Below are 23,653 nucleotides of genomic sequence, written 5' to 3'. Positions count from 1 at the left end.
TATTTAGAACACTTAATGTAGTTTGATTATTTTCCCACACATAAGATGATTCGAACAAGGCTGCTGGAATGCTTGGTCCACACGGGGTTCTCACCCTCACCTCCTTCTCCGGTCTGGGTGGCCTTCACCAGCAGCCGGGCCTCGTCTGGGCTTTCCCATTGCTCTGTTGACCGGGGATGACAGGGATGTTCTGAGGTCACGAGGTGAGCACTCCCCACACCCCATGCTGCAGAAGCACCTGTTCCCGGACGCGGGCCTCACACCGGAGCCCCGACCTCGGCTTTGAGCTCGGCCTCAACTCCGGGACAAGAGCCCAGGATGGAAAATGCCTCACATCCCTCCCCTGCTGTCCGACCGTATCTCCCCCTGAAACGGCACAGCTGGAAACCCACACAGGGGGCCAACTCGACTCACGTTCACCCGTCCTGGAGCCCAAAGGGGCCTTGCAGACCAGGCCTCTGCCGCCCTGCCGCCCAGAGCTGCCTCTTCCAAAGTCTGGGGACGCCAGTTGCCTCCTGCTTCACTGTCGGGGAAGCGGTTGCCTTAAAGCTAACCCAGCACTCGCGGTTGTTACCTGGCTTCACTCCCTGATGTGTCTGGGGAGGACCCACACTGCATCAGAGCCCCTTCTGGCACTCACGAGGATTCCCGGAAGGGCGTGGGCATCGGGCGCTTGGGAAGAACACGTGGTGAGACGTCAGGAGCCGGATTCCAGCGGCTGCTCTGCCATGGGCGCCCCGAGCCTCCTCTTCTCTAAGACGAGGCAGAGACGTCTCCTTTACGGCCTAAGGTAGGGCCTAGTGCTCAGAGCTGGGCCTCTGCCCCGGGGCTTGGGAAAGCAGGGCTTGTGACGTCTCTACACCTCTTTCTTGCATCGTCAAAGCTGTGTTTTTACAAAGATGAGATGGGCCGATGGGCCAGCTTTCATCGAAGCCCAAGCCAGGGCCGGTGTGCAGGCGGGGTGTCCCGGGTGGCCATCCTGGGGAGCGGGCCTGTGGGAGGGTGGGAGAGGGAACCCAGGTAGAGGGAAAGGCAGTGCAAGGGGCAGCCCTGAGCTGACCATCACTGGTTTGGTGCTGCTGGGACCCACCCCCAGAAGCAGGTAGAACGGGAACACCTATCCACCGGCCGCCATCCTCCTGCGCCAAGGTCACCCCGGGGCCGGGGGGCCCTCGCCCCCCAAACCCCCAGCTCCACAAGCGAGTGAGTGTGTGTGCAGTTGCCCCCGGGCGACCTACCCAGTGCCGCGGGCCAAAAAGGAAGAAGCAACTGGAGCGGCTGAATCGAGGCTCCGGCAGGCGACACCCCAGGGAGCTGGTTGCTGCTCTGAGGGGCTGGAGTAAAGGCGGGCAGGGACGTGAGGGGTGGGCCCCAGGGGGCCCGTGCACGCTCAGCCGGTGCCAGCGCTGCTTCAGCGTCTGTGAGGAACAGGTGAGGTCGTGCCTGTGGAAGCGCTCTGCCAGCTGCCATAAGGGATTACACAGAGACACCATTATTAGCAAGTCACCGTCTAACATCCTTTGCTCCAGCGCTCCCCTAGTGGCGACCGACCTCTGAGATGGCCTGTTAGGGAGGCTTATGTCACACCCTGACATGACTCGCAGGGTAACCAACTCGTCCCGGTTTGCCTGCGACTCTCCTGGGTTCAGCACTGAAAGTCCTACATGCCCGTCACCGCCTGAGTCCTGGGGGTCGGTCACCCTCGCGGGGGGGTGATTCACCCACGGGGGCCAAAGGTCACCCACACACATGTCCCCCCGACGGGTCACCCGCCACTCACCAGCCTCCACATCTGGGCGGCCCTGCGGTCACTTCAGACACAGCGCCACGTTTTCCCTGGAGTCAAAGATCCGGTTTCTTTTCTTTCTTTCGATAAACCTCATGGGTTCATTTTCAGACACTGTAGAAAATTTAGAAATTACAGAGAAAATGTAAAGAGGAAAATCTGAATTCACCGAGAAATGAAACAGTGGACACCTTTTAGGATGTTTCTTTCCAGATGTTTCCTAGGCTTAGAGAATTACCTCTAGTATGATGTATGTAGATGAATGGATATGTTAACATCTGCGCACAAAATGGTCCTAGAATCTTAGAGCAGGAGGGACTCCTTTGGACCCAGTTCCCGAGCTTTAACAGATGAAGAAGTAACGCGTCTGGGGCCATGTGTCTCGAGAAGTCTCTTCACACGGTGGCTCCCTGACCCGCAAAGGGAGAGGACCGCCGTGTCCCTGGGAGCGCAGGCCACGACCCCGGGAGCGCTGCGGTATTCCCGCGGTGTGGTCCATCTGGGATCTCGCAATTAGCCAGCGAAGCTCATCACTTAGCAGATAACGCAGCAAGTGGCCCAATTACTGAGAGCGCACGTGTGCAATGGATTGGAAATGGCGCTCTCTCACTGCTCACATCAGCCATTAATTTTCTCCCCTATTAAATGCCTTGAGGCCAACACTCACAAAATTAAATTTGACAGGGATAGATATGAAGTCCTTCGGACTAAACACTCCACTCGACAAAAACAGGTTGGGGGAGGTGAGGCCGCTCTCGTGAAAAGATCCTGGGCGGCTGAGTCCAGCAAGAGCAGGTCCCGAGAACAGAAGCACAGGATCCCGAGAAGAGGAGAGGCAGGGCTGTGCTCCTAGGCGGACCCAGGGCAGGGGGCGGGGCTGGACAAGGGTCTTGGAAGCATCAATAAAGAAACGGCTGAAGTAAATGGGGAGGCCTTCCCTGGTGGTGCAGTGGTTGGGAGTCCGCCTGCCGATGCAGGGGACACGGGTTCGTGCCCCGGTCCGGGAAGATCCCACGTGCCGCTGGGCCCGTGAGCCGTGGCCGCTGAGCCTGCGCGTCCGGAGCCTGTGCTCCGCAACGGGAGAGGCCACAACAGTCAGAGGCCCGCGTACTGCAATAACTAAATAAATAAATAAAGTAAATGGGGATAGTTGACCTAGAGAGGATGCTCGTTTAGGGGACATACCCACGTTCTCTACTCGAGGTGCCCCACGCCTCCGCAGACCCCACTTGTTCAGACTGGGGCCGGGGGACGCGTCTGGTCCCGACCGTTGGCAGCTTGCCAGCTTCCTCTCGTCCTCGACCTTGGGCCTCCCTTTTTGTGCAAACCCCGGATGGCTGGAAAACTAGCTTGTCCTTCATCCTGTTGGATACAGTTCCTCTCTTCAGTGGCTTGACGCACGACAGAGGATGGGTTCTTTTATTCCCAGGGATTATAAGTAATACCCGTGGATAGGGTTTTGTGGAGGCGGACAACCTCTCAGGAACTTGAAGTTAAAGCTGTTTGGAAACAGAATATGCCTCGGGAGGTGGCGAGGTCCCTGTTGCTAGCTGGAGGGTACAGGGAGAGGATGCGAGTCCCTGGTGGGGAAACTGCTCCAGGGGCTTTGGAAGCGTGAGCCTGAGCGACTGCACGAGTCTCGTTGCAACAGGAGGATGCTTCTGCGGATGCAGTGCACGCAGCTTCCCACACATTGCGTGTGGGCCCCTGCCGCTGACAGAGGAGCAGGAAGGGCCAACACGTCTGCCTTCCTGCAAGGCTGGCCCCCAGTGAGCGGACGAGGCGTGTTGCGTTTCCTCTCACACAGCAGCGCTCCTGTGTCAGCGTCCTGGGGCTGCTGGAACAGCCCATCACGAACCAGGAGGTTTGGAACACAGTTGTTGCACAGTTCTGGAGGCCCGAAGTCCGAAATCAGGGTGTCGGCAGGGCCCTGCCCTCTCTGAGACTCTGGGTACGTTGTTCCTTCCTTGCCTCTTCCTAGCTCTGGCTGGTTGCCCGCGATCCCTGCCACCCCCCGGCGTGTAGACGCAACACTCCAACCTCTGCCTCTGTCTTCCCACGCCTTTTCCCTTGGGTCCAGGTTTCCCTCTTCCTATAGGGACACCAGTCGTTGGATTTAGGGCCACCCTAAGTTAGCGTGGCCTCATCTTAACTGGAGTCCATCTTCAAGATCCTGTCTCCAAATGAGGTCCCGTTCACAGGGACCAGGGGTCAGGACTCCAACATGAGCTTTCTGGGGGCGGGGGGTTGCAGGGGGTGTGTGCAGGGGGGACACAGTTTAACCCAAGGCAATGCTTGTTCCTTCAGTCTGTGCACAGGAGCTTGGTGTGGAGAAGGGTGGAGAGAAGTTAGGAGAGGAGGGGCGGGGGGGACGCGGGAGAGCACGCTGTCAGCACGCTCGGAGCAGAACGCCCTGCGGTGGGATCCGTCATGTGTACACACGGCCCCAAGAAAGGGAAATGTCTCTTCCTATCGTATAGTTGGACTGATGAACCATAACTGCGCATTGTCACGCAGCCACTGAAAAGAATGTGTCAGAAAATCTGTTAATATGTTGGGCAGTGTGATCCCTATTTACAGTTTCTATCAAATAGAAACTATCACCCTAAATGCAGAGTGGAGGTTCGCAAAATACATTGGAAGGGCATTTGGAACTAACGTGTCTACATGCAAGCTAGTTTCAAAACCTGCTTTCTTTTCCAATCGAATATGTAAATATGTGGTTTCCTGGCGAAGCATAGTTTTAGCATCATCAGTGGTGCAGCAAAAGCTTTACTGCCCTAGTCCCTGTGCTATTGCCTTCGAAGACTGTCAGCAACTTTTGGAGTAGTATCAACTTATTATTTTTGTTATTAAAAACAAACAAGTTTTTAAAATCTATAGGTATTGGCCTAGAGAAGTGTGTATACATTATTACATGAAAAAAGCAGTTTGCAGAGTAAAGTGTATTGTATTATTCCTTTTGCAAAATAAGGGATATAACCATCCTGGAAACCAGCTTGGCTGTCCCTTATAACAAACACGCAGCTGTCACGTCACCCAGCAATTACTCTCCCGGGCATTTAGCCCAGAGAAATGAAGAGTTAGGTTCATCCCCAAACCTGTTCATAGCAGCGTTATTGGAAATAGCTGGAAACCACAGGTGCAATCGCTGGGCGCAAATCCAGCTGTCATGAGCTGTAGTACATCCGTGCCGTGGAACATCGCTCAGCAGCCAAAAGGAGCAAACTATCGATACCACAACTCGGTGAATCTCGAGAGAATTACGCTGAGTGAGAGAGCCAGGCCCGACAGGTCACACGCCGTAAGATTCCATTTATAGAACCTTCTGGAAATGACAAAACTGTGCAAAAGGAGATCACCTTAGTGGTTGCCCTGCGTCGGGGTCAGAGCCTGGGGACCGGGACGAGGTGGGTGTGGCTATAAAAGGGCAACACGAGGGGTCCTCCAGGTGGCAGAATGTTCCTGACTGCAGCAATGTCAGGATCCTGGTTGGGATGTTCTCACTGGGGAAACCGGGTGAAAGGTACCTGGGGTCTCCCTGCAGTGCTTCTCACAACTGCGTGTGAGTCTACAGTTACCTCCAAGTAAAAAGATTAATTTTTAAAAAACACGTGCACACGTGGGAAGACGCACAGCCGACCGTTGACCCCTGGAGACCAACTCTGCAGAGAGATTATTTACTTCTTGTTCAGCCTCTTAAAGTCTGACTGTTCCCACAAGCGTGGGGGACTTGGTGACTTTGTTTAGGCCCATGAAGTAGCCCCCAAAGTGTGCAGGGGGAGAGGGAAGGAGGGCGGAGGGCACCACCTCGCCCACCCACGCCCGGAAGACGCTTGCTCGGCATCCCACGCACCTCCTGAAGCTGGGGTGCGGCCCGCGCTGGCTGTCCTGACGCCAGCCTGCCCTGGGGCTCCTTCCTCTCGCTCCACCACAGAGTAAGAGCCACGGAGCAAAGGGTGGGTGACGTCTGGGTCCCAAAGCAGCAAATCTCCCCTGAGCCGTCAGCGCAGGCCAAGAATCATTGAAGTGCCTTTCAGGGTCGCCTCCCGTGACTCTCCTGAGGTCCCTAGACGAGGCCTGTGGCTGTCCCCATTCTCCAGAGCAGGAGACTGAGGCAGGTAGCTAAAACGCTCACGCTTGACCCGGCTCAGACGACACTGTGGAAGCGTACCCCACTCAAGGCGCCGCCTCTGACACCCTCAGACTGTCCCCCACTGTCCCTGACCAAACCCAGCCTGCGCAGCAGTGGCCTGGAGACCAGCCCCTGAGCTCTCTGAAGGCAGCAGCTCATGGGCCCAGCTGAGGGGAGGCTGGGGGGCAGCTGACTGGTAAACGGGAGGCACTGAAGGTGCCCCCAAGCTCGTCGAGGCCCTTCTCCATGGAAAGGACGGGAACGGAGGCTGGCCTGGCGTGGGCCCTGCTGCCTGCACCGTGCGCCCGACCAGGAGGTCTGGCCGGGACGTGGGAGGGTCAGCGAGCCGCTCAGCAGCAGCTGCAAAACGAGAACGGCCTCCAGCTGAAAGCAGGCGGGCCCGTGTGGGGGCCAGGACGAGCTCCTTGTAGGGCCAGCAGCCCGGCCTGGGCGTGCGGGGGGCTGGCAGGACAGAGCCCGGCACCCTGTGTCCCCCGACCTGCGTCCGCTCTGCACTGCGCACGCCCACACTGCAGGGGAGCAGGCGCTGGGAGAGCTGGCGGAAGATTCCAGAAGGGAGGGCTGGGCGGTCCTCCTGCCGTCACTAAACTACTCAGGGTGTCCTGCGAAGGCTACTTCTCCGAGTGGGGAGGGAGACCAGGCAGGAGAGGGTCTGGGCCTTTCCGGGAGTCTCTCTTCCTTCTGTCACACCGAGTGAGGGGATTACAGTCACGTTGCCGACCATGCGCAGATTCGGCCTGTGACGTAGGAGGGATTCACCGTAACTGTGTGCTCGAGGGAGAGGGGAAGACAGACAGACAGACAGACACTGCCCCAGGGAGGTGGGCAGCAGATCTCATCCTGGCCCACAGCCCCTCTCCCTGCACGGGTCCTTCTCACCTCTGGCCGCACTGGACTTCCCACCCTCCCCAGACACACCGCGGGCCCCAGCCCTGCCTCTTCACAGCCCCGCCTCTGCCTGGCTGGCCCCTCCCCCATCCCACTGGGAAGGTCTTTGTCACCTTTCAAGCCTTGGCTCCGCAGTCCCCTTGGGCCCTGCTGGCCCAGGATGCTCTGCTTGAGGCTTCTTGTCCCTGTGTCCTGGTGCCCCTCCCTCTCGCGGGTGTCCAGACGTGGACCGTAATGACGCGGTCAGCCTGGGGCGCGTCCCCCGCTGGGCGGTCCTTCTCTGCGCCCCACACCCATCGGAGCGGCCCTTCTGCGCCCTCCACGCCCAGAGCCAGGCACACCCGGCCAGCGAGTCTGGGGAGAAAGGACGTGGAGCCCACGGAACATTTACACCGCTCTTCCCCTCGCTCCCTGCAGGGGTCTATAAAGGGCACTGCTTCCGCATCAACCACTTCCCAGAGGACAACGGTTACGACCACGACAGCTCCGAGTACCTCCTGCGTGAGTGCCAAGGGGCCTTCGCTTCCTCTGTGGGTGGAGCGGGGGCCGGTGGTGGGCAGCCAGCTGCGGGGGAGGAAGGTGGGCCCCGTGGGGGCGGAGGGGGCTGGTCCCTGGGTGCTGCCCTCACTCCCTTTCTGATTCCGAATCGTTAGTTCGGAGGATGGAGTGTCGTTCAAGGTTGCTGTGACGTGCTGGGTGTCCCGGCGGAGTTGCCTGGCTGATAGGACCATGCCCGGGTGCGGCTCGGGAAGATGGAGCAGGGTGGGGGAATCCCTGCTCCCCAGGGCCGCTGTCTTCAGAGGAACTGATTGCTGTGTCCGGTCCAGAGGTCAGGACGTAGGCTTGCCCGGGCCCGGCATCCTGGGGGCTGTGCCAGGCACACGACCTGGCCAGCCCTGGACCTGCCCACCCCTCCCCACCCCCACCCAGCATTCTAGTCTTGAAAAATCAGATTAAGTCACGCGCTGAAACAGCCATTGGGTGCCAGGCAGCCTGTGGGAGAACGTGAGGACAGTGGTGGGACCAGCCTCGGGTATGTGGCCCTGAGTGTCTTTGGCACAGACTGGTAGAGCCCATGAGCTGCCCCTGCCCAGGTCCTGAAGTGGGGCTGGCCCCCGGACTGGAACCCGGAACTCAAAGGACAAACCCCGTCCCACACCCTAAATCCAGATCTCGTCCGTGGGCACCTCCCTGGGAGAAAGGATGGAGCCTCAGCCTGGGGAGGAACCTGGAAATGGAAAAAACAGCACCGTTTTGAAGTCATTTTCCCCTTTTGCATTAGCCAAGACGCAGGCAGAGCTGCTCCCAGCGGCTCCCCTAGGGGCTCAGGCCAGCTTCATTTAAGAAGAATCGATACGAGTGTGCTCAGAGGGAGCACGCTTCACTCTGCACCTGCTTATGGACCGTTCTTTTCTAAGAGAAAGGATTTTGGTTCTGAGTCATCTAGTGAAATAGAACAGCGTGCGGTTCCCCTGCAGCCTGGGGCAGCCTCAGGCCCGGAACCTGGAATAATGTAGCCAGATCTGCCTCCCATCCCTCCTCCCTCCCCTTTTCCCCTTCCTCACGCCTGTACTCTCTGCTTTCTGCGGGCCACCACTGAACCCAGCAAATGATAGTCCATAGGGCCGCCACAGATGGTTGTGCAGGTTGCACACTGCACAACTCAAGGGATGTCATTTGCATAGACTAGCGTATACATTACACTCTGTGAGTTGCATGGTGCGTGGCCTGCACAGCCATCTGGGGCGGCTGCTGGTGAAAGCCAGCCCTGACACAGGACCTCCCCTTGTTTGCCGGCCCGGGGCAGTCAGATGGTCCCTGAGGCTCTGAGGGCAGATTTGCTACCTGGCCACCTCGGGACTGTGCGGAAGCAGCTCCTGGAGAAACACGCCATTCCCTCCCCACTTCCCACATGAACTTGCCTGAGGTTAATCGGCGCGGGCTCTGCCTCTTCACTCCCCTGCCCTCCCCCTCATGGTCCCCAGGGTGCTGGGATCTCCTTCTGGATGGTCCCCAGGGTGCTGGATGGGCCTCGTGGCACATCAGCCCAGAGGTCAGACGATGCGGCTTCCTGGGGTCCCAGCAGGAAGCAGAGGGGACGCTCGCTCCGATGGGATGAAGGAAGGGCATTTAGTGAAGGACTAATTACAGAGCTGTGGGCGGGGCTAAGGGAAACTTACAACAGGCAGTGAACACACCGCGGCTAGCAACAGAAGGACCCCTTACAGCCCTCGGCCTGAACAGGTGGGAGAGGCAGGTATGGACGCTTGCACCAGGGGAGCTGCAAGGACAGGCCTCCTGGCAGGGGCTGTGGCCTTTATGACAGAGCGCAGCCACCTTATCCTCGTCCTCATTTGCAGGAAGGAAGCCAGGGGAATAACCGTCTCCCCTGCACTCTCCTCCCAAAGCCGGAGTCGAGGGACCCCGATGACCGGTCCCTGGCGTCAGCCTCCCAGGGCCCAGAGCAGGACGGAGAGAGGTGGTCCGAGGGCCGGGAGGGGCAAACCGAGCATGTGCTGCACACTCACCAATCCAGCTTCAGGCTCCTGCTGTCCTCAAACCCCACCAGCGGTGCCCCAGGGCAGGGCGTGAGGGCTGGGAGGCCCCGCAGCGATTTTCCCAAATAACATGATGGCAACTGTACACCAGCCATCAAAGCTCATTTGGGAAGGAAACGTTTCCTCATTGGTGCACCGTGGGGAGCCGTGGGGTTCATTCAGGAGCCCAAGGAAGAGAAGAGGTGATGGCTTTGGGGCCTGTGATCTCGGCTGCTGGGGGGGAGGGCAGAGCTGACTCCCCATCAGGGAAGTGGTTTTCCACTCAGGGGCTGCAGAAACAGTGAGAATTGGCCCTGAAATCGAGCCCCAGAGTGCAGGTGCCTGTGAGCTGGGAGCCAGAGGGAGTGGGCAACATTCCAGGACAGAACAAGGCCGCGGTCGCCACGGCCATCCGGCCTGAGTTTCCCTGATTCCCTGCCGTTTCTCTCTGTTGAGCCCGCTGGCCTCAGGGCTTCCCGTCCCTCTTGCCCTGGGCCTGGTGCCCCTTCTCCAGGCTCCGCATTTCGGGTTGGGCGCGTGGTTTCTGTGCTAACCCCAGAGTGCTGGTGTCAGGGCTGCTGAGAGCCCACGGCGAGCCTGAGGGCGAGTGAGGAGGAGATGCCCGCCCTCTGGGCAAAAACACAGATCCTTACCAGGGCTCATGTAGCCACAGGGCCGTGGGCTGGACATCGGCCCCGCTCTGTGCAAGACCCAGCCTGCACCGCGGTTGGTGCCCGCACGTCTAGAGCTCCGGGTGAGCCCACGTGGCAAAGGACGGTGCTCACGTGACTTACGCGGGCGGGATGGATGGCTCTGGGCCAGGCCCGAACTCGGAGACGTTAGAGGCTCCAGGCTTCCCTCGCTGCAACCCCTCTGACCCACCTGCAGAACGAGGGTATCGAGGGGGACCCGGTCCCCCTTTGCCGGCCCGCACGGATCAGAGGCGCATTTCAAAAGCCCACAGGAAACCTCCGCCCGAAACCTGCGGCTGTGAGAAGGCAGAGGGAGAAGGAGGGGGAGGCGGAGAGAAGAGCTTCATTTACTGCCCCAGACAAGCCGCTCTCTGTGCAGCAGGGCACACACTGGCGGGCTTACAAGCAGGGAGACAAACGCTGCCTTCAGAGGCTGAAAGGCCGCAAACGAGCTCAGCTGGCTCAGGAGGGGGGCCTGCCGGTGCCCCCAGCTCACTGTCCCCTGGCGGCCCCCAGGTCCACGGAGCCGGGATTTCTCCTGGGCTGGGAGGCCGAGCTCGGGGTTCTGCTCACGTCCCCCTTCCCTTCCTCCCGCCTCCTCTCCCAGCCAGATGCTCAGGGAGGGGGACCCGCCTCCCCCAGGGCCCTGCTACGCGCCCGATGTGCCTTATTCCGTCAGAGTCTCATCACAGCACTTGCAGGTGGTGTGTCCCTTTCCTAAGGCCACTGTAATAAATTACCACAAACTGGGGGGCTTAGAACAGCAGAAAGGCACCCTCACACGGAGTGGAGGCCAGACGTCTTCACTCAGGCGTTGCCAGGGCTGTGCTCCTCCAAAGCCTCTAGCAGAGAATCCTTCCCGCCTTTTCCGGCTCTGGCAGCCCCGACATCCTTGTCTTGAGCTGTGTCATCCTTTCGTCCGCCTCCGTCCTCACATGGCTTCTCCCCATGGGCTCTTCTGCTGTGTCGCTTCCTGTTCATGTTAGGGCGCCTGTCACCCGACTTGGGGCCCAGCGTGATCTAGGACGGTGTCATCTCAAGAGCCTTAACTTACTCACAGCTGCAAAGACTTTTCTCCAAACCTGGTCACACTCATAGGTACCAGCAGTTAGAATGTGGACATAGATTTTGGGAGGCCACAATTCAACCCCTACAGGTAGGTATTACTACTCTCCCCAGGTTGTAAAAGAGGGGAGTGAAGTGGTCTGAAGCTAGCTGCCCTGGTCGCCCCGCTGGGCAGTGCACAGCTGCAGATCTAGCTCCGTGGGGCCCCGCAGGCCATGGACATGCTCCCCTGTCCAGCCACCCCCTCCTCGGTGACCTCACGAGGTCCGGAGCTTCCCGGGGTGATGACGCTGGTGTTGACGGAGATGGGAGATCAAGGCTGTCACTTGAGGAGTGTGTGCTATGGGCAGGGCCTTTGCTAAATAAGCCATTAGATGTGCAGAACCCACCTGCACGTAGGCCTGTTACGAACTGCATCCCACACTAGGGAAACCCAGTGTCAGGGAGGCCCCACCTTGGTCAAGGCCACACAGCCAGCGTGCCACAAAGCAGGGTACCCGGGCCCGCCGAAGGCAAAGCCCGTGCCCTCGGCCGCCCATCCGGATCCACTCTCCAGCATCCCGGAGGCTTCACGGAGACGATGTCCACGAGCTGTGACAGGCCGTCTGACAGTGTTCTCGTGCCTGTTGCTGTGGCCTCCCTGGTGGCGCTGAGGGGATCCCCGCTGGCAGAAATGGGGCCCACATCCAGGGAGAGCCTGAGACGGGGGCAGATGTGATTCCAGGCCACGTGGCGTCCAGGGGGAGTGACCAGCAGGCCGGGGCCATCACTTGGTGGCCTCCACCCTGCCCCCCCCAGCTCCCTACCCACCTGGGGTCTCCAGGGCGGGATGGGAATCTTCAAAGTCAGCGGAAGGGCCTTGAGAGCCTCGGGGCCGACGCCCGTGGCCGGGCCGGGAGGATGGCCAGCCCCACGGCCCTCTCTGTGTCTCCCGCCGGCCAGGCCTCGTGCGCGCCTCCAGCGCCTTCCCCATCCTCAGCGCCGCCCTCCTGCTGCTCGGCGGGCTCTGCCTTGGCGCCGGGAGACTCCACAGCCGCAAGAACAACATCGTCCTCAGCGCCGGCATCCTCTTTGTGGCTGCAGGTGAGCCATCCGCTCTGGTCCCCGCTGCACAGAGCGCTCGTCTGCGGCGTGCGGTGGGGAGGACGGGGGGCAGGTCATAACATCGCCGTGGGTGACGCAGGTCCAAAGTGTGGGGCGCCCGGCAGGGAGTGGGGAGCAGCTGCTTAACAGGTATGGGGTCTCCTTCTGGGCGATGAGAATGTTCTGGAACGAGCAGAGGGGGTGGTTGCACAACACTGTGAATGAACTGAACGCCACTAAACTGTGCACTTTAAAGGGTTAATTTTACGTTACGGGAATTTCACCTCAATTAAAAATAAGAATAACTAGTCCAGGTGTGCAGAAGGCCACAGGGGCAGCGCTGGTGCCCTACAAGCCCCTCCTGGGGAGCCTGGCGGAGTTGGGGGTCGGGGCGGGCCTCAGGGGATCGCTCAGAAGCCAAGGCCTGAAGGGGTTGAGCCGGGAAGACAAGGGGAGGCGCACAGGCCGGCAAGGGGGCAGGAGCCCAGCGTGCCTGGGGCGGGGTGAGCGAGGGGGGCACGGGGCGGAGCCCCACCCGCCCACCCTGACTGTCCGAGTCTGCCGGCTCCAAGACGGGCAACAGCACCTCTGCGCCCCCCAGAGCTGTGGCTGAGAGCAACCCAGTCCCTGCCCAGTGGGTCCGAAATGGCCTAACGTGGTCGCTCCTCTGAGCCTAGCCGCAGACGGCGCGCTGCAGGCCGGAGGGGGGGGGTCAGTGCTCACGCCTGGTCCAGGGGAGAATCCAGTGGCCTGAGTCGCTGGGGCTGGGGGCTTGGCGGGGCGTCTGAGGGGCAAAGCTCGGCCAGTGGCGTCCTCAAGACTCCGGGCAGCCCGGTGGGATGGAGATGACAGTGCAGCAGGGCCGGAGCAGCTGACTTCCCAGGCCTCGTTCCAGTAAATCCGCGTGAGAAATGTCACAGAGCTCCGCCCACAGCCCTTTCCTGAATTGTCATCAGAGCTCCTTGCACCGTCCTAACGGCGTTCTCGCTTTCAAAGAGCCCTTTTCTCACACCGGACCTGTGAGGCTGAGCGGAGCGAGGGTCCCTGCGCCTGGGCTCTGAACCCTGAATCAGCCCAGTGGCACCGTGAGGGTGACAGTGAGGCTCCCAGTCACCGGGCCGGGCTTCCTTCACTGGCCCAGGAAGGGGCCTGCGAGGTGCGCGGCCCACGTAAGTCCCCAGAGGCCATCTCATCCCCATCTCTTCTCACGGCTCCTCTTGGAGAAGGAAGGTGACTGCCGTGTGCATCGCGGAACTGCGGGCCACAGCTACCCAGGGACAGGCTCAGAATCTCAGGGCTCCTGGCCGCCATTCTTGCGCCTGTTCTCCCGCCCCACTTCAGTCTTTGTCTCCTTCCAGTGCAGTAAATATATGTGTGTGTGCATCTGCGGGGGATGTATGTGAGTGAGGAGTGTGTGTGTGAGTGTGAGTGTGTGTGCGTGCGAGTGTGTGTGTGTGTGTGAGCGTGTGTGTGTGAGCGTGTGAGCGTGTGCTGGAAAGGAGGATCTCCTTAGGAAGAAGCAGGATGCTCCTTCCTGGCCAGGTCCCTGTCCTGTCCCTTCTCCTCACCTTAGCCCAGAACGGGGGCAAGGCAGGAAGACAGGGACACACGCCATTCTCTCTCCTCCTCCAAGCAGGCAGATTGCTCAGGGTGTGGACTTGAATCCTGCTGTGGCGTTTGAATCCTGTCCCCTTTCCTTTCCCGAGGAAGGAAAGAAGACTTCCACTAACACCAGTGCCAATGCCGCACGAGTGCACCCCCATCACCCCAGCTCCTGAGGAGGTGGTCACGTGGCCCAGGCGGTTTCCCTGAAGTCACCCAGCGGCAACGACAGGCTGAGCCCAGGGCTGTCAGCCTCTAAAGCGCGCTGCCCCCTGCACTGCCTGCTCCCCCCGGAGGAACCTTCTCAAAGGCATCTCCAGATGCCCTGGGTCTCCAGAGGGGCTGTGGAGCCCAGGGCGCAGAGACACTCAGCTGAAAGCACAGGTCTAGCCACAGAGGAGAGGACGTGGCAGCGAGGAAACACAATGGCCATGCAGGCAAGCAAGGGGCTGTTCGCTGGTCCCCGTTTATTCCCTGGATCAAGGAGCCCTGATCGTGGGCCAAGGCAGCACAGACCCAGAGTCACGCGCAGGGCCCGGCCGTGAGGTGAGACAGGCCGTGAACAATTCTAGGTGGAAAATGATGGGAGCCTCAGGAGAAGTACGGTCTAAAAGCTGGGAGAGTCCGAAGAGGACGCCGGTAACTTCTTTGGGAACGTGGAATCAGCTGGGATGTGATTTACATTCTTATGGCTTGTGCAGAATAGGGGAAGGAGAGACAAAGCCAGCAGGCAGGGGAGGAGGGGCGGAAGGAAGCAAACCGTGATTGTGAAAACCCGTGTCAGTGGGGGCTCTTCTGGAGCGCAGCGGAAGGGGTGAGGAGTCCAGACCTACAGCTGGATCGCTGAGCCCTTAGCAGGAAATACTCTAACCCATCCACGCTGGGACTGGTGCAGTAGGAAGATGGACAGAGGCCCCGGGCAGGGCATAGATGATACAACACATTACGATAAAACACAATAGACTGTAATAGAACTCAAAGCATGCTCTCGGTGTGCTGGGCGCAGTGCTTTGTATGCATTAGCTCGTTGAATCCACACACCCACCCAGTGTAGTGCGTGCCACTGGCATTCCCACTTTGCACGTGAGGACCCTGAGAGGTAAGTAATTTGCATAAAGTTCCAGAGATGAGAGTTGGTAGAACCAGGATTCAAACCCAGGCAGCTCGGCTCTGCTCAGCCTCACTTATAACGAGAGAAAATCACATAAACACACAAGTGGGTTTCACCTCCCAGACTGGCAAATGCATTATAGGCTGATGAGGCATTTTGTGCCGCTATGGAGGGTGCTTGGGCTGGGACTCTGAACTCAAACACAACTACGCACAACTCGAGATCGTGGGACAGAAAAAGGACATTAGTGGAGACCCCAGTGAGATCCGAGGAAAGTCTGGAAGGTAAATGGATAGTAGCACACCAGGTGGGCTTCCTGGTTGTAACACATGTACATGGTAACATAGGAAGTTAATGGGGGAAAACGGAACGGGGAGTTGGAAAGGGGCTCTCTCTGTACTGACTTCACACCTTTTCAATAAATCTAAAATTACCCCCAAATAAAAGTTTGTTTTTAAATGCACACACCCAGTGAGGCAGAAGTTTCACTTCAAGGAATTCATCACATTTTTACTCACGTGTGTGTGGAATGATGTAGACATAAGGCTGTCTCATAGCCGAGGGCTGGAAGCCACCTGCGTGTCCAGAGCAGAGGCCTGGGTAGATGCCCCTGCGGCGGTGTTGGTCCCATGAGCAGTTAGAGAGACAGAGACAGCTCCTCCTGTCCTGATAGGGAACTGTCTCTCGGGTGGAGACAGTTGAGTGAAAAGGCAAGGGGCCAAAGAGTATTGTGCAAAGAAAAAAATGGAAGAGAGAGAGAGAGAGAGATGGAGGGAGGGAGAGAGACTGGATATGGATATGAGAAGGATATACGAGAGAAGATAACAGTAGCTGCCTGAGGAGGGGAACTGGGTAGTAAGAGCCTGTGTTTTATTATATACTCACCCAAACTCTGTACTTCATTACCCATTCAAAATCAACTACTTTTACTTAAAATTAGCAACCAGAACAAAGACATACCCACCAAAAAGGGGAGTGGCCACCATCCCCTGCCCCACCCATCTGCCCCCTGCTCCACCAACTGCCTTCTGCTCCACCCATCTGCCCCCCCCCCCCCCCCGCCCAGCAGCCCCTGCTCCACCCACCTGTCCTCTGCCCGACCCAGCAGCCCCTGCCCCGCCCACCTGCCCCTGATCCACCCACGTGTCCTCTGCTCCGCCCACCAGCCCCTGCTCCGCCCACCAGCCCCTGCCCCGCCCACCTGCTCTTGCCCAGCTGAGGGTCTAACCTCTCTCTGCCTTTGTTCGCCCCGCCCCCCCACCCCCCCCACCCCCCGCTTCCCTTTCAGGCCTCAGTAACATCATCGGCATCATCGTCTACATTTCCAGCAACACGGGAGACCCCAGCGACAAGCGCGACGAAGACAAAAAAAACCATTACAACTACGGCTGGTCTTTTTACTTCGGAGCCCTGTCTTTCATTGTGGCTGAGACCGTGGGCGTCCTGGCCGTAAACATTTACATTGAGAAAAACAAAGAGTTGAGATTTAAGACCAAACGGGAGTTCCTTAAGGCTCCCTCCTCATCACCCTACGCCAGGATGCCGAGCTACCGGTACCGGCGGCGGCGCTCGCGGTCCAGCTCCAGGTCCACCGAGGCCTCTCCGTCCAGGGACACATCTCCAGTGGGGCTGAAGATCGCCGGGGCCATTCCCATGGGCGAGCTGTCCATGTACACGCTGTCCAGGGAGCCCCTCAAGGTGACCACGGCTGCCAGCTACAGCCCCGACCAGGAGGCCGGCTTCCTGCAGGTGCACGACTTCTTCCAGCAGGACCTGAAGGGAGGCGTGCACATCAGCGTGCTCAACCGGCGGACCACCCCTGTGTGAGCTGCCCCGTCCTCTCGGCACCGGCCTCTCCCCAGATGGGCGGCTTGGACCCCACAGGGGGCATCTGACCCTTAAGACAGACCAACAACAGACTGAGGCCAACCCCCACCCTCCCGGGTCTCCAGAATGGGTCTCGGGCTGGCTTGGAGCGAAGCCCCGGAGACGGGAATCAGAAGCAAGAAGGCTGATTTTATCCCCCAGGAGGGTGTTTGGATGCCCCGGGGTTCCGAAATCTCCCAGGAGGCCCCAGAGCTCTCCTGAGGCTGCACAGCCTTGCCCCACCCGGGAAAACAAAATCGAGCCATTATCTCCTCTTGGAAACACATCTTCCGCCGGAAGAACAGGCTTTCGGGGCCTCCCATCCCTGCCCGGCTCACCGGGCCCGCAGGGGCCTTCGGATGCTGGTCAGCTGCTTTTGAACCCAAGGTTCTGGTCTGTGAGCCGCAGGCGAGGAAGCCGAAGTTTGCCCCCTTTCCCTCTGTCTGTCTGGCTCCGGCAGCGGCTGCTTGTTGAGGTAACACCAATGCTGAGGAGAGAGCCTGTGACCACCTGGTGCTCTGGCCTTTGTGCTGTCCGGGGCCGCTTCCCTCAGCCTGGGGACATCGAGGCCTGCGGAGGAATCCGCGGGGTTTGGGGGCGTCTTTGCTGGCCTGGGCGTGAGGTAAAGGCTCCTGCTCTCTGCTTCTGGAATGTTCTGCCTCACATGGAAAGGGCAGAACTCACTGACTGTACTTGAGAGTCAGGAAGATTCCACGGGTCAGAGGAAGGGTGGCCTCTTACTTTGTCCCCCCACCTCTGCCCACTGGCCTGAGGAGCAGCTCTGCCCCTCCTCGGGGGTCATAGGGACAGACCTTCCCCCCAGGTGTTTGGCAACAAGAGCCCGAACCTTGTGCAAGAAAGGGAGACCCGAGGGTGAGCAGAGACCAAAAGATCAGAACAAACCCCCGCTTCCGGGGTGGTCACTCATCCTGATTTCTTGCAGAAACACCAGGAGAGCAGTTACTTTCATTCTCTCTTAAAAAGTGGCAGCAGCCCCTGCCCCAAGCCCCGTTACTGTCACTTCTTCTGCTCTCGCCCTGCCCCCGAAAGCACTCAGCGAGGAAGTTTGGATGAAAGGGCCGAGCACCTGGGAAGGGAGGCGGCAGGTTCCAGGCTTGACGTTTTTCCAACCGTTTCTCGCCTCCGGAGGCAAGCAGAGAATGTGGAAGCGTGTCCGGGCTCAGGGGGACAGCTTTCTGGAACACGGAGCTGAGCCTCTTTTATATAAACATGTGCTTTCTGAAGACAGATCCTTTCTTACTTTTTGAGACCTGGTAATCCCTCTGAAGCAGTTGTCTGCGATCCCGGTAGCTGTCGTACTTAGAAGTGACAAGAAAATTCTTACCTCAGCCACCTGCTCGTGGACCCCCTGGGCGGACTCGGCCCCAGGAGTTCAGATCCGGGTCATGGTCGTCGCCATCCTCCGCCACCCGCAGAGGGGACCTCCACACGTCCCGCCCCCAGTGACCGCGTGCCGGGGTCCCTCCGCGCTGCTCGAAACCCTTCCCTCCCGTCGAGGTTGGCTTTGTGTGGCTTGTCCAAGCATGTACAGCAGTGAGTGCTGGAGTGTCCGGGCTCGTGGCCTGCCCCTGCCCGCCCTCCCCCTCCCCAGGCCATGACACCATCGCACCAGGCTAGAAGGTTGGGGGCGGAATCCGGGGACTCATCCCCCAGCAAGGTCACTTCCAAAAACAGGCAGCCTTGTCCTTTCTTCCACGTAAGCCACCTTCCCACCTGCTGCCCTGGAAGTTTCCATCATTTCGTGGAGAAAGCTGCGTTCCGATGAATCCTACCTCTTGCCCAGTCCCAGGAAGAAAGCGCAGGGCCCACTTTCGGGACCAAAAAAGTAGAAAGAAGCGACAGGAGGGACAGAAGAGTAGGGAGCGAGCTCCCTCAGCGCCGTGGTCTTCACAGCCTTTCTCCCACCATTGCCCCAGGTTCTGGTCACCCCCTCCCCGCCTGCCCTCGCTCTGAGACCTGCGCCCACGGGGGCCCCGGGTGGCCTGTGGCCCTCACACTCCCCCGACCCCACGCCCTCTCCATCCCGCCCCTGTGTGTCTCGCCAGTTAAGCCCCTGTGAATCCCGTACCAACTACTGGTTTTGGGTTGTTAGTTCTGTCTTTTTTTTAATTAAATAAAAACATTTTTAAAACGTTCTCTTCTCGATGTGGGAAAGGGGAGGGGGGAGGTCCCTGCAAGTCTTCGTGGGCACTTAGTGTCCTCAGGTCTAGGAGATCTGGGGACCCTCCAGGAGAAGGGGAGGGGAGAGCGGACCCGGTGCTGGTCAAGCCCAGCTTCTCTGGGTTTTGTCCGGGTCACTGGCCACCTCCCCGGCACCGCCAGCTGGCTTTACGCTCCTGGGTGATGCCATGGAGGAGCCAGAAGAGGGACAGGCCACCCCCGGTGTGGGGGAAGCATCTGGGCAGCTGAGCAAGCCAGGCCTGTCTTTAGAGTTTGCAGGGCAGGCGCTGGCTGGACAGAGCTGCAGCCTCAGGGGCGCCAAGCTGCCTGGTGGGTTCCTAAAAATTCCCATAAGCAGCCTCCTTCCCCTCCCAATTCCAAAATGAATGAGAAGCAGATAGAGGATTCCTGTCCCAGAGTGTGAGCTTCTGTGCCTGGAGGAACTGGACGGGAGAATGCGGCTCCAACCAGAGGTCAAATGGCACGGAGCCACCCAATCCCAGGCACGGCAGCTGGCTGCCCCCGCTCCCAGCCACCGGGAGGAGAGAAATCAGGGATGGGGAGGGGGACCAGAGAGACCCCTCCGATCAAGATACTGCACAGACCCCTGCCAGTCATGGTGCAACCCTCCAGGCTCACGCTGGCAGGTGGGCACTGGCCGTACGTCCACCCACCCCTCGGACAGACTTTGAGGCTGGATAATCAACATCCTTCCCTGGTCCCACGGGAGCCGCAGCCGCAGTGAGTGACGTGTTCCGCTCTCTCTCAGGACCGAGACGGTGAGTTTTCTTCCTGAGAGCCGTGGCCTTCTCTGGTCCTCTTGGAGCCAAGATGCACTGGACTCTCGAGCTTCCTTCAGGAGAACGCTGGTGTCACGGAGGCTTTTCCAGGGCTTTGGGAGCGAGGCTGAGGGCCCAGTGTCCCCACATCCCGGCCCTTGTGGCTGCAGGAACCGGCTTGTCTGAACTTTCAGCCCTGGCTTTTTAACCCCCTTTCTTCCTTCCTGAGACAGGCACCCGGGGAAACTGACGTTCCCAGGGGCGCCGAGCCACCCGGTGCTGGGGCAGGGGACCCCTGCCAAGCTCCGGGCTCACGGCTCTGCCAGCCCAGAGCCACGACACTCGGCGTTGGCACCAGGGGCCAGAACTGGTTATTTTTAGCCCTGAGGAGACTCTGGCTCAGCACACGCTCTGCAGCGGTCCTGGGCGGACTCCCGTGCAGCCTGCGTTCAGCGCTACGCTACGGCCTCCGTCCGACGCGGGGCTCACGCGGTCACGCATTTCAGTTCAACGGAAAACTCTGTCTCCATAACCGGCAGAGTTAAAGCCGCGGGAACCGACTCGGAAGTGGGTGGTCTAGGGCGCAGAGCCCCCTCCGGCCCTCACTTTACCCTTCACCTGTATCACTCCGCGTAGCCTAATGACGTCGCCAACCACCCCGAGTGCAGAATGGCTTAGTGCAATGGAAGTCTATTTTCCACTCAGAGAGTCTGCTCCATGGGGTGGGTACATTGTGTACAGAATACACACTGTCATTCAGAGGTTCAGAGACCAGCCGTGGAGCCTCTGCCATCCACAACATGGGTGTCTAAGCTTGTCCTTGGCGTTGGCATCCAGCGGGCAGATGGAGAAGGGGGATGGCAAGTGGTCTTGTGGGTAGAGGGTGTTGTGAGAGGGTTTAATGGACCAGGAAGTTGTGACATCCCCTTCTGCGCACATGCCACTGGCCAGAGCCCAGTGACGTGGTCCCACCTGAGAGCCGGGAGACGGGCTGTGTAGTCTAGCCAGGGACGGAAGGAATACAGTTTGGGGCACAGCTGGTCAGTCTCAGCTCCTGGTCTGGGTCTTTGGGCATCTGCCTCTTTTGCCTCCCCTCCTCGATCATTTTTGGGAGTGCCTACTTGAAACTGACCCCTTTGCCTGGGACTGCATCAGCCTCTGTGTGTCCAGAGCCCCTCCTCCAGCTCCAGAGTTGAAGTCGGGCCTCTTCCCTGCTCTGGCTGCCCCATCTGTAAAATGGGTCCATGCTGCCTCCTTCCTAGGTTGGAGGAGCAGGGTTGAGCTCAAGCCTTGACGTAAACAAGAATCTCAGGATCACTGGACATCAAGACCAGCAGGAGTGGCAGGTGTCTCAGGAATCATCTCATTCAGTGTGCTCATCACAGAAAAGGAATCAAGTCCAAAGAAGGAGGTGAGGGGGATGGAAGGGAAAATAAAGGGAAGGAAGGGAAACTTTTTGAGGATCTTCATAACAAACTCAAAAGGGAGACACCGCTAGCCCAGCGGTTCTCAAGTGGGTGTGATTTTACTCCCAGGGGACATTTGCCAATGTCTGGAGACATTTCTGGTGGTCACAGCAGGGGAGGGGATGCTACTGGCGTCTCGTGGCTGGAGGCCAGGGCTGCTGCCCAACACCCTGCAGTGCACAAGGCAGCCCTCCCCCATCCCAAGGATAATCTGGTCCAAACTGTCAATAATTCCCAGGCTGGTTTTACAGTGAGGGGAACCGAGGCACAGAAAGGGTGACGGTCACACAGTGAGTTTTCAGTACTTGCATCTAGGCTGCGGACACATTGGGAAAACTCACGTATTTATTCCCAGTATTTCCTTTCCCTTCAACACACTTCAATTTCTGCCTTTCTCCTCTTCGCTTCTGAGCCAACAGTTTTGAAAACAGGAGTTGGGGGATTGAAGAAGGAAATGGGAAAACGGCCACCTTTCCCTGGGTGAGGGTAGGTGTGCCTTGTCCCAGGGTTTGGGGACAAAATGCTGATGGAATTGAACCAAAGGGCAGTGGTAGAACAAGCCCAGAATCCTGGCCCAGCTGGACACCGGGCCTCACCACCCACTGCCGGCAGCTGCAGCGACGTCGCCAAGAGCCAGAAAGACAGAGGTCAAACCCTCCAGCCACGCTTGCGCAGCACCGGCCACTAAGCGAAGCTCCCTCAGAGCCCCAGTTCCCTCCCGGGTCAAAGGAGGAGGACAGCGCCTCCCTCCCAGGGCCGCTGGGAGAATGAATTAGACTTTAACTTAAGCAAACATTCATAAATACGCCAGCTTGGGGACTGGCCTTAGAGTGAACTTTCAGGAGCGTCTGTCGACTAACAACACTCAAGGAATTTCCCCAGAAGAATTATTCTAGAACAGCCCAGGGAGGAGGTGCTCTGAGAGCCGGGCCCGCAGGGTGTCTGTGCCCGCAGCACTTTGGGGAGAAACCCATCATTCAGCCCATCCAGGCACTGTGTGCCCCCCCCACCCCGGGTGAGGCTCCTGTCCCAGTGGCTTCCCTGGCTGGTGCCCATTCATTTCTGCCCTCAGGGGTCCCCGGGCTGTGTGGGGAGAGGTCCTGTTTAGGTCCCTAGCATGCAGTTGGCAAGAGGAGAGGCCTGGCAGCGAGGAGAAGAAGATGGGTGCCAGGCCTCCCTGCAGGGAGCTCAGGGCCAGCCACGTGATTTCTGCTCCCTGCGCTGGCTCCTAATATAGCACCCCTGGCCGCCCAGCCCTAGAGCTGGGTGGGGGAGGGGAGGAACCGAGGGGAGGGACCGAGGGGACCTTAGGATCCAGAGTGGGAGACGGGGCAGATACACCTGATACCGATATTTTTAAACTTGCAGCTTCCAATGAAACTGCTGGTGCAACCTCAGGAACAGAAGTCTGCGATCAAAGAGGGTGACAAAGCCTCCTCCTCGTGCCCACAGCTTCAGGAAAGGGGGCTTGGAGGGACCTACGTCCTGACCTTTGTGTCTTGATAAGCGTTCTTGGAGATACGTTAACCCCTGTGAGATCTCCAGAGTCCACAAATTAAATAGCAAATAACTAGGTGCTTTTTAAAACAAATAATACTCATGTTTTTCTCATTCTAAGAGTATTACATTTCACCTTTAAAAAAATCTGCAACATACAGAAAAGTTAAAGAAGAAAAAAATAGTACCAGCCCAAATCCCACCACCTAAGGCGTGAGCACAGTTAGGGCTTCACAGCACCCAGATGTACGTGGGGTTAATTCCCTGCCCCGTTCACTGCTTTTCATTAGGAGAATCTTCCTGTGTCTTTAATTTAGATTATTCCTCGAAAACATAATCTTTTTTTTTTTTTTTTTTTGCGGTACGCGGGCCTCTCACTGTTGTGGCCTCTCCCGCTGCGGAGCACAGGCTCCGGACGCGCAGGCTCAGCGGCCATGGCTCACGGGCCCAGCCGCTCCGCGGCATGTGGGATCTTCCCAGACCGGGGCACAAACCCGTGTCCCCTACATCGGCAGGCGGACTCTCAACCACTGCGCCACCAGGGAAGCCCGAAAACATAATCTTTAATGACTGCATGACACAGAGATCCCACCATTTATGTAACTATTGCCGGATCCGGGTCTCTAGATCTTAAACGGTGTCTGGATGAGACCAAAGTTCGGGCATATTCAGGCTGCCTTTGGTTAAGGTCGGGTGGCCTCTCTGGAGTTCCCTGCCAGTCCAGTGGTTAGGACTCCGTGCTTTACTGCCGAGGGCCAGGGTTCAACCCCTGGCGGGAGAACTCAGATCCTGCAAGTCGCGCAGCCAAAACAATACAAAACAAAGCAAAATGATCTGGTGACTTCACACGATGAACTTCTGGCCCAGCTGTGTCCTGGCGGCTGGTGAAGAGACCGGGTTCCTTGTCCACCACCAGACACAGTCAAGATCTTGTCTGCGTACAC

The 23,653-nt window shown here is 58.7% G+C and overlaps 1 protein-coding gene and 2 long non-coding RNA genes across 5 annotated transcripts in view; 2 read left to right on the top strand and 1 right to left on the bottom strand.

The window, feature by feature from the left end:
• Positions 1-17,432, top strand: part of CACNG4 (calcium voltage-gated channel auxiliary subunit gamma 4) — a 54,840-nt gene extending 37,408 nt beyond the window's left edge. Inside the window, exons 2-4 of one of the 2 annotated variants that reach the window (XM_004275401.3) lie at positions 7,248-7,331; positions 12,067-12,207; positions 16,209-17,432. In XM_004275401.3, coding sequence (XP_004275449.1) covers positions 7,248-7,331; positions 12,067-12,207; positions 16,209-16,747 — 764 coding nt within the window. In that variant the 3' untranslated portion in view covers positions 16,748-17,432. The remainder of the gene's footprint in view (positions 1-7,247; positions 7,332-12,066; positions 12,208-16,208) is intronic. The other variant, XM_049701760.1, reaches the window with a different exon arrangement.
• On the bottom strand, positions 4,143-13,129 carry LOC125962053 (uncharacterized). 2 transcript variants are annotated; one of them, XR_007473370.1, is made up of 6 exons: positions 12,931-13,128; positions 11,935-12,390; positions 7,325-11,821; positions 6,944-7,184; positions 5,643-6,679; positions 4,143-5,129 (listed from the first exon to the last, which is right to left on the bottom strand). It is a non-coding gene; the product is annotated as an uncharacterized LOC125962053 (long non-coding RNA). The 2 variants fall into 2 exon arrangements; XR_007473369.1 differs by having other exon boundaries at positions 4,143-6,679; positions 12,931-13,129.
• Positions 17,433-19,082: 1,650 nt separating the features above from the next.
• LOC125962054 (uncharacterized) lies at positions 19,083-22,706 on the top strand. Its single transcript, XR_007473371.1, has 3 exons — positions 19,083-20,468; positions 21,009-21,157; positions 22,581-22,706. It is a non-coding gene; the product is annotated as an uncharacterized LOC125962054 (long non-coding RNA).
• Positions 22,707-23,653: the final 947 nt, after the last annotated feature.

This window comes from Orcinus orca, chromosome 19, assembly GCF_937001465.1.
Source record: "Orcinus orca chromosome 19, mOrcOrc1.1, whole genome shotgun sequence".
In the NCBI taxonomy this organism is placed as follows: domain Eukaryota; kingdom Metazoa; phylum Chordata; class Mammalia; order Artiodactyla; family Delphinidae; genus Orcinus; species Orcinus orca.
This window is presented reverse-complemented; position numbering and strand designations above follow the sequence as displayed.